This window comes from Verticillium nonalfalfae, assembly GCF_003724135.2.
Source record: "Verticillium nonalfalfae strain VnAa140/NRRL 66861 chromosome Unknown scaffold_48, whole genome shotgun sequence".
NCBI classification, from domain to species: Eukaryota; Fungi; Ascomycota; class Sordariomycetes; order Glomerellales; family Plectosphaerellaceae; genus Verticillium; species Verticillium nonalfalfae.
This window is the reverse complement of record NW_021167273.1, coordinates 101,029-115,655: the sequence shown is the minus strand read 5'-3', so window position 1 is coordinate 115,655 and position 14,627 is coordinate 101,029. Positions and strand designations below refer to the sequence as shown.

Sequence of the window (14,627 nt, the reverse complement as noted above, 5' to 3'; positions counted from 1 at the left end):
AGGAACCACACCCGTCTGTCCGCGCCGCCTTTGAGCTTATGGGGGACGGCTGACAAGAGGACAGCGCCAAGACAACTCTCGCGATCGAGACAGACTGGCGCACGGATGGTGTTGTGTCCGTCAAGCAGACGAAGCAGCTTCGATGACGCGAAAGAGCACGATCGATCAGTAGATGTCGTTTACCCCAGAGATGACGTGAGAACATCTGGGGGGAATTGAACAAACAAGCGGATTCGCCATGTCTCCCACCATGACTCAAACTTACTTCGCATACAGTTCGTGTCCTCAAAGCCCGGCTCGCGGATCACGCACTCGTCCCCTGCATACGGATCAGAGAATTGAACGAACAAAAAGCGTGGAGCGAAATGCGCCTCAGACGCCACAATGTTCAGGTCACGGTATTTTCCTCGTGTTGTGGTCGAAAAGTCACGGCCAACATGCATAACCGAGGGTCTCTCCTCATGCGACCCTCACGAGTTGTGAGTCCCAGCGACCGACGTAGGGATGCATGCAAGCTGTGATGCAGAGGCCGCCGTCGTGGCCGCATGCGAGAGGGGGGTGAGGCCGGCAAATTTTACACACGGGCGCTTAAAACAAACGCCTGACGACATTTCACGACCTCGCCTCAATCTTCTCTGGACGTGTCATTTTCGCGGCCGAGAAATCATGTGTTTTGACCTTCCAACAGGACGGAGCCTGGGACAATCTGTTGTTGTCTGGCTCAGGCTGGCTTGGTCACTGAGCGGATGAAGTCTCGCCACGGGCCTAGTTTTTGTCGGAAAGTTTCCAGCCAGTGACGGTTGCTGGCTCGATCCTCTCACGCATGGCCTCTTAGACCGACCTTTCAGAAGACTTCTCTTGCCGCCGAGGGCCTGCGCCAGGGGGGGGGGCCGAAGAGGGGGCGGCACACCGTCATCGGGTGCCTGGTGGGTCGCTACAGCTCTGGCGTTGGTGGGAACGGCGCTGGTCCAGGCATCGCAGCCCCAGGACCTGCTTCGTCGGGATCAGCAAGCTCAAGTCAGGTTGGGAAATGCAGCCTGCTCGCTCACTCACTTTGTTTCGACCGGCGGTGGGTGGGGTGCAGGAGAACCAAGACTCGAACGCGGCTTAACCCTGGCCCAGTTCTGCGCCTCACAGACCACCTCGAGAGATGAGGGTTATCAACTGCTACGAATGATGTTCCCCAGCCGCTCCAGCGACGAGGACGCATACCCCCGGATCCTGGCAAGCTGGGTGGTTGAAGCGGAAAAACGAGGAGCCAAAGGACACACAGACCACGCGGGAGAAACGGCTGCGATGCAGGCTATCCGGTGCAGGAGGACACGGACCACCACGGCTTGCCCTGCCGCTTTGGCGCTCTCTTTGCGTTTTCTCCTCCATATGCTAACTACCTTACCTTGCCTATCTGCCTGAGGACCATGGGCAACCGTGCTCTGATGCTACGTGCAGTCCTTTTCTGGGGTGTGTGGAGACGACTCAATAGGCAGAGAAGGATCGAAGGTTGGGATGGCGTGGGAACATCGCGCCCGCTCATGCATTCGATTGTGACAAAAAGGCCACGGGCCAGCCTCACGATGACCTCGCAAATACCATCCTGATCCCAGCCAACTTTCTCAAAGTGTAAGTCATCACCAGTCTTTGCAAGGTCTAGAGGCTTCACGGTCAAGGTCAATTTTGGGAACGCCATAGGAAAGCCACGACTCACCGGACGAAAGCCACCAAAACACCGACATGGTCTTGGACCTCCCTCCTTTCGGCAACGTGCAATCTGGCACTGGTTGGTTCACCCATTGATGCCCGAGCCCCGCTTGTTGCTGCTTGCTGCTCATCGCTCCCGGTCTAGCGATCGCAATGCTCGGATACGATACCGTCATGGCTCTCCCGAGAACATCTCTGCATTGTCATTGGAGCTATCAAACCAACGATGGCGGCAAGGTATGCTCAACACCAGTCACAAGATCGGGAGCGATCGAAGCGATCTCATCCCACTGCGCATATCATGCCGGACTTTTCTTATTTCCTCCGGCCCTTCAGCCCGTCATGAAGTGCTCAGTGGGCATTCTCGATCTTCTACTCCGCCTGTCGTCGCTGCCGCTAGAACCATGATCATCAACAATCCGGCGCTGTCCATACCAGGCCAACAGGGGGAGAACGATTGGCGCTGGAAGAGGTGCCTGAGGTGCTTGTACAAGACGAATGGCCACGGCATCACCAGTAGCGACTGCCAATGCCAGCGAGCATACATGCGCGACGAGCTGCAACCCTGTAATAGTTCGGCATGGTCGTATCGACACGAAGACGCCGTGGACGAGGCATATCCGCCATGAAGTTCCGTACTTCGTCACATCTTGAACCCCCCTCACCTCATCAGCGGATGGCGCCTTTTCAGGACAAGTTCCCAGGGTCACCGGGTCTAAGCTAGCCAGATATACACTACCCATAATGGGATCGATTCCTTGCCTCACCCTTCAAGCAAGGTCATCTGGCAATTTTATCCAATGGTGAGATGAAGAACGCTCTTGTGACCCGCGAATAATGTCCAATGAGAGGTCAGGAATGGGCTCTCAGCATTTCGTTGGACGAAAGTCGATCTCTCCATGTTCTCAGCTTCTTGCAATTGTGGGTTCCCTCGTCTCCTGCTGAAGAAGCCGGGGGCGAGACCTCCCCTCTGCACGGTGGACACGAAGGGAGGAATGTGACCTTGCGGCCGTGAGAATGGAAGGCCGAGACATGGCCTTGCTCTAAATTCATGGTTGTCAGGTGGGTATCGGTATCGGGCTCCGGCTTGAAGGCCGACACAAGCCTCGTCGCGGCTACTGTTCCTGACGAATCTTCAACCGAAGGCCCGTTCCACTAGCCAGCAAGGTCCATCTTCTTAGTGGCTTTCGCAGTGCGGGATGTTTCGACCCGGCCTGTGTTTCGGCAAGACCAGGAAAGTACCGCCGCTCGCAATCAGTCGTTCATCTCCATGTTCAGTTCCATGACAGGGAGCTTCGGCAGGACGCCAGGGCCAGCTCAATGCTTCAACTTGTTAGCCAGCACGATGGATGGCCGAGTCTTGGGGGTTCCATAGCTGTCATGATCATGTGCCATTCCGTGCGGTCTGGGATGCGGCCTCGTTGGCTCGTCGACCTGCGACCGCATCATGCTGCTTCCTCGTTAGAGTCCCTCGTCAGAGTTCCTCGTCAGAGAAAGCGGGGTTCGGAGCATTGGCGGCGAAGCCTTGGCTTTTTCTCATCTTCACTCCATCAGAAATTGAGCATCAAAGCGCGCCGCCGGATCTCGACATTAGAGGGCGGCATCTCACTCAGACGGCCTTTTTGGTCGTCGAACGAGCAGGGTCTAACTGTAGCCGGCCGGGAGTGCGACGCGTGGAGGGACTGATCAGCTCGAAAAGAAGGGACGAAAAATGCGCGAGCCTCCTTAGCACCCCTCACCCCCTCACCCCCGCGACGGCGATGCATTGATGATCTTCGCTCAGTGCCGTGGCTTCCTTTCGGAACTCATGCGACAAGTCTTGATATTACCTGCCTGATCCTAGATCTACGCTTGACTCGACGATATATAGCTCTTGTCCGCGCGCAAGCAGCAACTGGGCGAGAGCATCGGTCGCATTGGGCACAGTCCGCTTGTCTAATATCGTTCGGTACAGGGTCTGTTTGCCTGTCAAGCCGAGTCACCTAGCAAAACATGGGCGGAAGAGACGTTCGCGGAACCCTCCCCCATCCCCTGGAGGGTCTCGATTGAGACGGAGCCGGGGTGATCCTTGCTGTCGAGGTTCACTATGGATAAGACAGGCCACTGGCGGGCCTTCAACTCTGGCTCTGTCGATCCCCTGCACACGGCGCAGACTGGTCAGTCCAAACCAGAAACCTAGAGTGAGCTGGGTGTCATCAGACGACAAGATTTGCTTGGATGACAATCAGCCCTGCTTTCTTTCAGCAATGGAATCCCAGCAGTTATTTGATTGTGCGAACGAAGCTCCCCCGGATCATCGCGGACAGCACAGATGTGAGCTCGCCTTTGAGGACGCACAATGAAATCCCTCGGGTTGTTATGGAGAATGGTCGGAAAAGGCTTCAGCGCCCGCCGTGCGACGCACACTGGCGACGATCAAATGGAAAATGCTCCGACGACGTGGAGGCCGCACTTGTCTCTGACAACGACACGGGGTTGGGTAGCGCCGGCCCTATCGAGCAAAGAATGACAGTAGCAGTAGCAGCAGCAGCAGCAGCAAGAGAAGCGACGAACGAGCAGCGACCACAAGTAATGAATGGAGCCAGCCTATGGCGAAGGCTAGAGCAAGGACCTGGCAAGGGGGGGGGGGAGGCTTTGCCCGCCTTTGTACCTGTATTGCACCCCTGGAGCTACCTACCCCCAACAAGTATCACTGATCAAGCACAGACGGGAGCAGCGGCTGCTGGTCTGTTGAAATGCCTCATCCCGGGATGCGATGCGCAGGGATTCGGTTTTCGCATGATCCTGCCATGGGCGACTGCCACAGCTCAAACCATGGCGGCAAGACCTGTCATCAGTTATCGATTGAAATTGGGGGTGTGAGAGGAGAGAGCTTGCGACAAGGAATGGGAATGCTCATACTGCGGGTGAGTGACAGCGTCAACAGCATCGCAGATTCGCAGTCGGCGATACTCGATTCATGAGCGACCAGGCCACCTGCGCCAGCTAGATGGTCGATCGCTACCTTGACCAGAAAGAGGTACATATCCACTCGAGTCCACTTGGATGTGTTCAGCCCAGATGAATACTGACCTTGGCTATGACACTGGCCTCAAGAGCTTGGCGAAAGAAGTGGGAGAGAGAGGGAGAGGGGGAGTTGGGGAGTTGGCTTTCGTTGATCCTTGGGACCACGCGCGCTTGCGGAATCCCTGGCTCAGGGCGCGGCGTGGCTGTTGGTGAGACTGACCGACCAAGTACTGTAGCAGGAGGCGGCAGCTATGGAGCTCGAGTGTGCCACAGCTTACCTTGCTTGGACTTCGAATGCTCGTGAAGAACACAAGGCAAGGTGGTCTGAAAGTACATTGTCGGCCGAGCGTACAACACACACACCTTGTCCGAATTGAACAGCCAGGACAAGACGGGAAAGAAAAAGACGAGGAAAGCAATCGCATCGCATCTCATCTCTTAGCCTTGCCTGGCCTGGCACACTCTCCACATCATCCGGCGTCTCGTCTTGTCTCGTCTCGAATCTTGCCACAACAACCTACCTTATTACCTCCACCGGATCAAGCTCTCTGTTGTCAGGACGAGCATGGATGGATGGGACCCCTGGAGCTGGTGGCTGGCTTTCATCAGTCCGTCCCGTCTCGATCTGCCCCGGCCGCAACTCTCTCCTCCCGCCATCTGACAAGCATGCTCGACCTGGCCTTGCCTTTGATACTTCCCGGCTGGCCTTCCTGCTTTGAGCATCACCTTTCGTACATCCGTCCCTGGGCCGGTCTGGCCTGTCTTTCACCGATCTCTCTCCTCCCCCCCCTCCACCCAAGGCCCCCCCCCGAACGAAGCTCCAGGCATCAAGCCTCAAGCCCTTCTACACCCCCTGGTCACTTCATCTTGTGCATCTCCTCCTCACCCCTCTGAATCCCTCTCGTCGATAGGGTGGGCTCGTTGTTGGAGGACCCATCTCAACCCTTCAAGGCCTCTCTTTCTCAACCCATCTTCCTAAGAGATTCATCCCCCCCTTCCTTTCCACCCCCCCCGTACCAGAGCAAATCACACACCCCTCCCACCCCCTCTTCTACTCTCTTTACCCTTGCCGGTACTTCGAGGACAACCCTCAGCAGCCGATGCTCTTGTGCATACCACATTACATATGACCTACCTACCCAGGTGGCCCACCTCCGAAGCTCAAGCTCTCTGGTCTGTGTTGTATTACCGTTGTCTGCACACTCCATCGTACATGACCGTCTGATATCCCATCTCTCCCCTCGACCGACCGACCCAGCACTGCATTGCAGCTTTCTCGCCTTGCAGCAAACAGCCCGTTGAACCGATCTCGTCTCCTCCGCTGCCCCTGTCGACGGGTCTATCGAACCCCATCGCTTGCCGCCGAGACGCCCTCTGACGCTGTGCAGTGTGCAGCGTTCCGGCACATCCTCCACTGCAGCGCTTCTGAGTCTGTCAGCTTATACGCCCCCCCCTCTCTCAGTCGAGCATCGGAGCACCAACCCAACGACCGAAATCCGCTTCTCTCTCGCGCACGTTCTCTGTCTCCCTCTCCCTCTCCCTCTGTCCCTGCTTCACGCGCTGGCAAGGGTCGTCGAAACAGTCTCGACCGACTGGGATACCATACGTTCATCGATGGGCTGCTACTGGAAGAGCCCGAGACTGCATCGTGCCGTTGCGTCCGTCCGTCCAGCCCGCTGCCGCCTCCAAAACAGACAGGGTCAAGGACATTTAGCGGAGCCCAGCCCTCCTCTTCCATGAGGAGACGTGCCGCCGCCAAACTGACCATCCATCCACCCATCCACCCCGTCTTGACCCCCCCAGCGCCTGCTGCACCTCCGACGCACCTGCATTGCATCCCTGAACCACCCGCCATCTCCTGTCCTATCCTGCCTTCCGCCTCGAGGTCTCCCCACGACGCAGACCGCTTATACGCCGTCGTTCAGAAACCAATTGCCCCCCCTCGACCTATCATGCATGCCTCCCATCTATGAGTCCAACCCGATCAGATACCCTACTGGGAACAGAGTTCCCCCACATCTGGGCATCCTACCAGTCATCAGGACAACCACACACCTCCGCGCACGGCGCGAGTTCTTCCTCCCTCCCGCGCGTGTTGTGTCGTTCGGCTCCCTTAACCTGGAACCAACGCTCAAGGTCGCTTGCTGCTGACCTCCAGCGTCGGGGCCCTTGCTTTTATGCTTCTGCGTGAAGAGAAGGTTGAGACATAACAAACAGGAAATGCAACACGCCATGATGGGCTCAACTGGCGTGGACCAGGAGAGTCATCTTGCAACGGACCAATCTTTTACAAACCACCATCAGAACACTGCCGCCAACCACAACGTCAACGACGGCTGGGGCGACATGAATGCCTATCATCAGAGCGCCATGCCGGACTACGGGTTTAGTTATAGTTCTCACACTCCGCACGGGTTGCCATCAGAATCCATCGGCAGGATGCCTCCTCCGCCGGCGCCTCTACAGCCTATTCTGCCTCCTCAGCAGCAGCAGCAGCAGCAGCAGCATCGATCGCATACACAACTTGCCATGCTCACGATACCTCAGGGAGCATGGCCAAGTAATTTCGTGCAAAATCGCAGCAGCTACTCGGCTCAGTCGGCGCCCCCTTTACAGATGCCGCCCGTGCTGGGTGTGTCGCCTTCGTCCAAACCTATCAGGCCGTTAGGCATGCAGCAATCAGCGCCGCGGAAGACTCTGACAGATGACGACAGGCGCAGGATGTGCCAGTACCATATGGACAACCCCAACATGAAGCAGACCGAAATCGGTGCCATGTTCGGCGTCGAAAGGAGGTAGGTGACACGATCGATACTATGCGAGCCCCGTGGCTCAACAGGTCTGACGCTGCGTCTAGTACTGTATCAAAGGTTCTTCGTAACAAGGAGAAGTATCTCTTCCCGGAGGACAGGACGCAATCTCCAGTCAAGCGCAACCAGAAGAAGCTGCCGGACTTCGAGAAGGCATTGTCATCCTGGGTCAACAAAAGGAAGACACGCTATGGGTCTGACATTTCAGACGAGGAGATCCTGCAACAGGCTCGTCACTTTCGTCTGACTGTCGGTGGCGAGTCGGAAAGCCAGTTCAAGGCCTTGTTAAACGGCTCGTGGCTGGAGAAGTTCAAGCAGAAGAACGGTATCGGTCAACCCAGGTTGTTGCGGAGGGCATCCGAGACGAACATAATCGATCACGCGAAACTCTCTGCCTCGCCATCGCTGACGCACGGCATCATGTCAACCACGTCGCCTACGGGACAGCCTTCGCCCCTCTCGGCAGATCGGAGCGACGAGGACGCACACAACAACGGCCTCGGGTTCATCCCCTACTCTCCAGACGGCAACACCTACAAGCACGCAAACTCGCATAGCACGACGTCTCTGAACAGCGCTTTCACAGACGCAGCGGCGTCCTCTTTCTCGGGGGGTGCGCTGAGCCCCACAGGTCCATTCACCTTCTCGCCAGATCCAAACGTTGGCAGTTTCCTAGCACCCGATCAGACGCGCCAGATGCAAGTGGGCGTAGGCTCCAACTTCTCGCGGCCGAGGAGCCAGACCTTCCCAACCCTGGATCTAGAGTACATGAACGCAGCGGGTACGACGACAGAGCCATCAACCCCGAGGTTTCACCCCTCGGCGACCGCCCCTTCCTCGGCCCTGGAGTCTCCTGTCCACGAGATGAACGCAGCTCCGTTCGGCATCGACAACGCCATCGCCTCGTCACCGCATCTGCATCACAGCAGCAGCAATAGCAGCATGGCTGGTCGGTCAACAACCACTCCGATCAACAGCGGTTTGTCGTCGACCCCTGTTGGCTCTTCTCCGACGTCGCCCACGCAGGAGGACGCCCGGAGGGCAGCAGATACGTTGCTCAACTTTATCCAAAGCAACGCTTCCAACGGCTTTGTCGACCAAAACGAATACGCAACCGTCCTGCGGCTGACGGAGAAACTTCGCATCCACCAGCAGCAAGCGACCAAGTCGATCAACGTCACGGCCATCGGCGGTCTTTCAAGAATACCGGAAGGCGATTCGGAGATGCCGCCGCCGCCAACAACAAATCAGCATGTCGAGGCGACCATGTCTGGTTGAAAGTAGGCTCGCGGCCGTCTATGGGGACTGGCCGCACATAAGGCCATCAGGTGTCTGGCCATTTTGCACGCATGGGAGATTATCATCATTGTTCGTCACGGCGTTGGCTTTGCTTCTCGAACGACAGTTTAGCGTTCGATGGTCGAATCACAGCATTTTTGGGACGATGGAAAGGAATTCCATCGTAGGGACCGACTATTTCGGGACGGGGAAGGTGAGAAAGGGGGTCTACAACAAACAGACAACGATCCTGCAAAGGACAGAAACAAAACACGACAGGTGCCCAGCTCCCGTCGGCAAAGGAAACCCACCACAGGCGCAGCCCTCGCGAGGGAACGCTCGACTCAGATATACACGACTGACGTCTCACGACGAGGTGAACTGGCTTTAGGGCCTGCCGGCAGAACAGGACGGGACGATTCGGGCCACTGGGCCTGAGAGGATGTACCGGCGTGGACATCTTTTGGCATCCCGTGCCACGACGGCGCTACACGCTGGGCACTGGCATGGGCGACCTATCATCGAACCCAACGCGGAATTTAGGGGAGGGAGCAATCCGGCGAATGCACCCCGGTGTACATCTCTCTGACAACTCGCCCTTCTCGACACAAAAACAACAATCCACGATACCCCTTCCTCGACATTACTTCTTCCACCCTCCTCGACTGAAGGGAAGACTTATTTTCTCACCTGCTCACGCGGAAATTACACAACTGCTTGCCCTTTTTTTGATTTTGTTTTGTTTGATTTTCTCTTGGGCAACTACTTCCCTTCCCGTGTGGAAACCCGTCAGCATGTTGTTTCTTTACTTGTTTTCAACGGTCACTTTGTCTTTCTTTCTCCTCTTCTCCAGCTTTCTCTCTCTCTCTCTCTCCTTCGTTTCCATTCATCCTATATCGTCGTTTCCTGGACAGACATATTTGCACGTAGCCAGTCTTCCATCATAGTCCGGAGAGCAAAGGAGGGAGTGTGAGGAAGAGAGGAAGAGTATCTGTCTGTACATTTCTTCGACTCCCGCAGGGGAATCTGGTTTCATATGCGACTGTTGCGCCACGATACCAATGTTTGTGTTAATGGCTTTTTTTCATCACTTCCCAAGTCGTCTCTGCAGAGACCTGGGAGAGGATTCGGGTGGGGAGGAGGGGGGCTGGCTCTGTTGAGCAAGTGGAGATAAGGGGGGGAAGGGGAACGGGCCGACAATGCTACCAGCATCGGGGACAATCCGCAGAGGAAGAAGACACGCGATTCAGTCTGGCGAGGAAAATCACAACAGCAGCTGACGGAAAGGAAGGCATGGGAACAACGACGGGAGAGCAAGGGGGAAGTTCGGCGAGGCTGGCGAGCCCCGATTGCCAGACCCCCTCCCCCCCGGGGAAGCGCAGGCGAAGAAAGGGGAGCACCGACAACCCGGACACACACAGAGATTGAAAGACAAACAACCCAACGGGCGGCCCCTATCTACATTTTTTTAGTTTCGGGGAGTTGGCCCTCCCTTTCCCCCCTTCGTTTCCTTTCAGCACGTAATCGAATCAGCGAGTCTGTTCTTCCTTCTGCCGTCTTTCTTGGCAACCTCAAATCTGCATGCAACTCGATGAAAGAGCAGGAAGGGTATGGTGGACCACTGTCACCTCGAGAATGGCACACAAGTGACTGAACAGCAAAAGTAAAAGTAAATGCGGGTATCAGCTTAACCTTTCGTCCCAGAGCTCGGCGACCCCCTTTTCCGCCAGCTCGGGCATGAGCCGCACCAATATGAGCTCTAATATGCCATACACGAGGTGTCTGTTACAGTACTCGTCAGAGAACACGTCCAGTATCCCCTCCTCGATCTCGCGCAGAACCCGCTCCTCCTCCGCCGTCCTATCCTCCTCGCTTTCCTCGCGCTCCTCCGTCGAAGTTTGCCCGCCACTAGTGCCAACATCCCGTTCGCCCTCTTCGCGCGTCGCTGCTAGCTCGCCACTGCCACTGAGACGGCGACTCGGAACGGTCCGCGGGCGGAGACCGAGGCCTCGCCCGCTGAGGTAGAAGCGAGACAGCCACCTCGGTACCAGGGCCAAGAGGGCGCTAGCGCAACGGCGGCGCAGGGCGCGCAGCTGGCTCTCGTCGGCGGGCGGCGTGAGAGACGAGACGCCCTGGGCGTTGTTGGGGAACAGAGCGCCGCGGGTGGCGCGCAGGAGTGTCGGGAGGTGGGACGAGTCGAGGAGGCGGCTGTGAATTGCGTGGGAGAGGAGTCTGTAGCTTGTCAGCCTTGTGTCGCCTTGTGCACATCTGTGGTTCTGAGATGCAACGGAACGTGCGTGCTTCGTGTGTGAGGACGAGAAGTGGTGTGGAGCTTTGGCCTCAAAGGGGAAGGGATCTGAGGGGTGTGGTAGGAAGTTGTGGTGATCGGACAGGGGAAGGGGCCAGAAACGGCAGCCAGACGCACTGGCGAACAGGCATGCGACCGCACGACCACAAGGCGTAGCAGCCAGATTGACAATGATCGAGTAAGACGTCTTGGTCCAAAAGGCACAGACAGCAAGGTGTGATTGATATCGGACTGGGGTAGTGGCGGGGGCGGATTGTACAATCGAAATGAAGGCGAGAACACGCAAGATTTGAGGCTTGACTAGGGCCAGGGGCAAAGGGGGTCGGATGTCCAGGCCTCGCGGGTTCTTGGTGCGGGGTGGACTTTCGGAACGCACAGACTGAACGTGAAGGGTAGAGCTCAAGTGTGGAAGGCCATGATCCTGGCGGCCGGGGGTGCAGGCAAGACCGCTCTCAGTGATATGTGACAGAGGTAGTGTTTGTTTTGCGAGCTTTAGGCTCCGCGATGGAGGGTGGATGTAGCCAGACCGAGGCCCAACGCTAGGCCAAGACGAGGCGGTCGATGTCGTGAACGGCGACTGCTGCCGTCAGCCAAGTGCGGGAATCGAACGATGTCCCAACAAGAGCTGTGAGAATGCCAGGGGTCGTATGGTATGGTTCCTGGCGTCCAAGCTGCTTTGGTCTTTGCAGCGCGGATCCGAGGGATATCTGGTCCCTGGTCCTTCGCCGTTCGAGCTTGGCATCCGGCCTGGCCAAGCCATGGTGCTCAATGGAGCTATGGCGGCAGCCACAGAAGACGGGTGATGGAAGCCGGCGGCAGCGGCGACTAGTTGTCGACCAGGCGATGGACGATCAACTTGGTTGTGAGGGGGGGATTAAAAATCAATCCAGACAGACCAGTCGTGGTGAAAGAGATGACCTGGGTCTGGTAGCGAGTGAGCGTGCTTTGCGGTGCCTGGCACGTCCGCGGACAATGACTGGAGGATGTGGGCGCTTAATGCAGAGAAAACGAGGCGTACGGTTGGAGGGATGACTCGGGGACCACCTCGCGAAGGATACCGGACACGAGTCTCGCCCTCTGTCCACGTCATTGGCGGCCGCCGCGCTTTGGCATTGTAGTTTGTGAGGGCGGCGTGGATGGGGATAGGCCGTCTCTGGTGCCCATAACAGGAGCAATGTAGGTCGCACAGTGACATTGGTGTTTGTTGATTGATGGCCGATACGACATATCTCGTGGCTCTGCCCCGAGTTGTCCCGCTGCCCACCCTCCCTCCTTTCTTTCAGCTCCCTATCGCTAAGGGGAGGAGGGTGAGCCCAAGATTCTGGGCCACGGGGTCACATTGTGCACACTGGTACAGCAAGGTCATGCTGGCAGCTCACTGGAGCGATGCCTCGTCCAGTGACCTGGGGCTTATGCGGCGAAATGATCAAATGGTCGCCGAGAGGGGGGTTCAAATCCGAAACAAGAAAGACATGATGACCTACCTATCGAGAGGACCGTCCAGGCCAGCGAGTTTCGCCGGACCACTGACAGCGCCGAACTGAAGCATGGAGAGGGCTCCGCTCAGCCACGGCGTGCGAGAATCGAGCTCGATCAAGCTAGAGATGCAGCTCCACAGCTTGAAGGTGACGATAGGTGCCTTGACTGGCTTGGAGGCGTTGGCTTTGGCTGCCTTCGTGGCAGATCCAGAACCTGCTAGAGAACTCTTTGCATCCAAGACTGGTGTCGACCTGGCGGGCAACGAGGACGAGGAGGCGAGGGTCAGCACGACAAGCTGTACCGCTGTGAACGCCATGAACAGCCATTGGATGACACCCCAGAAGATGCCTTGGAAAGACCATGCTCGTGTTGAGGATTCCGGCTCGATGATGGGCGCGTCTGGCGACAGTGCCTCGGCCACACCCTCTTCTAGAGTTGTCGTTTCCGGCTCTCGCTTGCCCAATACCCTGACGAGGATGATCATGATCTCCCATAACATCCAAGGCTGCGCAAGTTTGTTGATGAGGACATTGCCGATGATGAGCTCCGACAAGATCTGGCCAACGAGAGCCGTCAGACACTCGTTTTCGAGATCCTCTGTCGGCAGCAGTATGGCCAAGACGCCCTGCACCAAGAGCTGCCGGTACATTGTCTCATTCTCCTGCTGCTTTGCAGCGGACTCGGGGGCTTCGGGCTTCGGAACGGGTGACAGAGGCACCAGCGGACAGAGAGCATGATATATATCTCGAGGGTTCGCTTGTGTCGGCGGTCGTGCCACTGGGTTATGAGCAGTGCGATAGGCTGATTTTGGTCACACCGTCAGCGAGAGTTCTAGGTCCTGAGACAAAGGGCGCAAACCTGTGATGTGGTTGTCCAGGAGATCCGGCAGCTCGTCCAAAAGCAGGCTTTCCAAGTCCACCTTTCGTAGGCGCTGCTCGAGCGCTCTCGTGCAATGTGCGATGATCTGCAGGATCTCGGCGACAAAGGTCTCGTCTGATGTGATCTTGGAGTACCAGGCCTGGACAAAGTCCCTCAGAATGACAGCCAGCAAGGCATATAGCTGCAAGTCGACATCGTTTCGGCTCGTCAAGGGCGGGAGGAGGTCCTCGAGAGGCGGTGGCGTGCCGTTGCCAGCTTGGTGCTGGGGGCAGAGGACACGGCGAACGAAGGCGGCGGTGGCATCGTCGGAGAGGAAGTCGGTGGACAGAGGCCGCTTGGACCGTCGAGTCACGGGGACGACTGGCGGCGGAGGTCGAGGAACGGCTGGCGGAGGGGCACCGGGCCTGGATGTGAAGGCCGAGGCGGCGGCTGCTGGTGCGGTGGCCGCGTGGGATGAGGTACTAGTTGTTGCAGCCGCCTTGGGACGCGGGGTCGATGCGCGCACGGGAGCTGCCGCTGTCATGGCTGGTCACCTTGATCTGGAGCGGTGCGACGGCGGCGTGTCATGGTTTGCCGTGCAGATCCAGATGCAGCAAGTAGGTCCAGGTCCTGGTCCAGCTTTGGGACGAGGGCCGGGCCGTCGTGAGATGTCGTCAAGATTGGGTGTATGCAGGGAGAAAGATTGGCCCCCGGGGAGAGTGGGTTTAGTCGGTGGGCAGCCGTTGACAAGCATAGAGTGCTGAAGATCTGGAGACGGGGGGAACGGCGGTTGACCGCATGCACCCAAAATGAGCAGTACCCAAGGTAAGGTACCTACCTACCCAGGCTTGACAGGTAACTGAACAAGTATTACATCGCCTCGGTGCCACGGGGCTGGCTGCATTAGCTGTAGGTACCTACCGAAGCTACCTAGGTACTTCAGGTAGCGGGACTCCCCTGAACCGTGCACTGCAGCCCACTAAAAGCATCCCCCAGCTCGTGCATAAGTTCTTCCCTGCACCTGCACCTTCAGGGGCCGCATCCCCCTATTCTTACTCCTCTCGCTGGCCTTGCCGGATGGATACCCCGACTTGTGTAGCCTTGCTGCCAGACATGCACAACGTCAAGTCAAGAACAAGGCTGAGGACAACAGGCAAGCTCAGACTTGTCTCAGGTAGTCATGACCAATA

General features: G+C 57.3%; 3 protein-coding genes across 3 annotated transcripts; 1 reads left to right on the top strand and 2 right to left on the bottom strand.

Annotated features, from left to right (window-relative positions):
• Positions 1 to 721: 721 nt before the first annotated feature.
• On the bottom strand, positions 722 to 1,687 carry D7B24_006591 (uncharacterized protein; the record flags this gene model as incomplete). Its single annotated transcript, XM_028640717.1, has 4 exons — positions 722 to 765; positions 842 to 990; positions 1,054 to 1,142; positions 1,397 to 1,687. The coding sequence occupies 4 exons, from the start codon at positions 1,685 to 1,687 to the stop codon at positions 722 to 724; spliced, it is 573 nt and encodes a 190-aa protein (XP_028495103.1).
• Positions 1,688 to 6,936: 5,249 nt separating this feature from the next.
• Positions 6,937 to 8,792, top strand: D7B24_006590 (uncharacterized protein; the record flags this gene model as incomplete). The annotated part of the gene is made up of 2 exons (XM_028640716.1): positions 6,937 to 7,499; positions 7,562 to 8,792. The coding sequence occupies 2 exons, from the start codon at positions 6,937 to 6,939 to the stop codon at positions 8,790 to 8,792; spliced, it is 1,794 nt and encodes a 597-aa protein (XP_028495102.1).
• Positions 8,793 to 10,474: 1,682 nt separating this feature from the next.
• D7B24_006589 (uncharacterized protein) lies at positions 10,475 to 13,981 on the bottom strand (the record flags this gene model as incomplete). Its single annotated transcript, XM_028640715.1, has 3 exons — positions 10,475 to 11,024; positions 12,585 to 13,380; positions 13,438 to 13,981. 3 exons carry the CDS (start codon positions 13,979 to 13,981, stop codon positions 10,475 to 10,477), a joined length of 1,890 nt encoding a protein of 629 aa, XP_028495101.1.
• Positions 13,982 to 14,627: the final 646 nt, after the last annotated feature.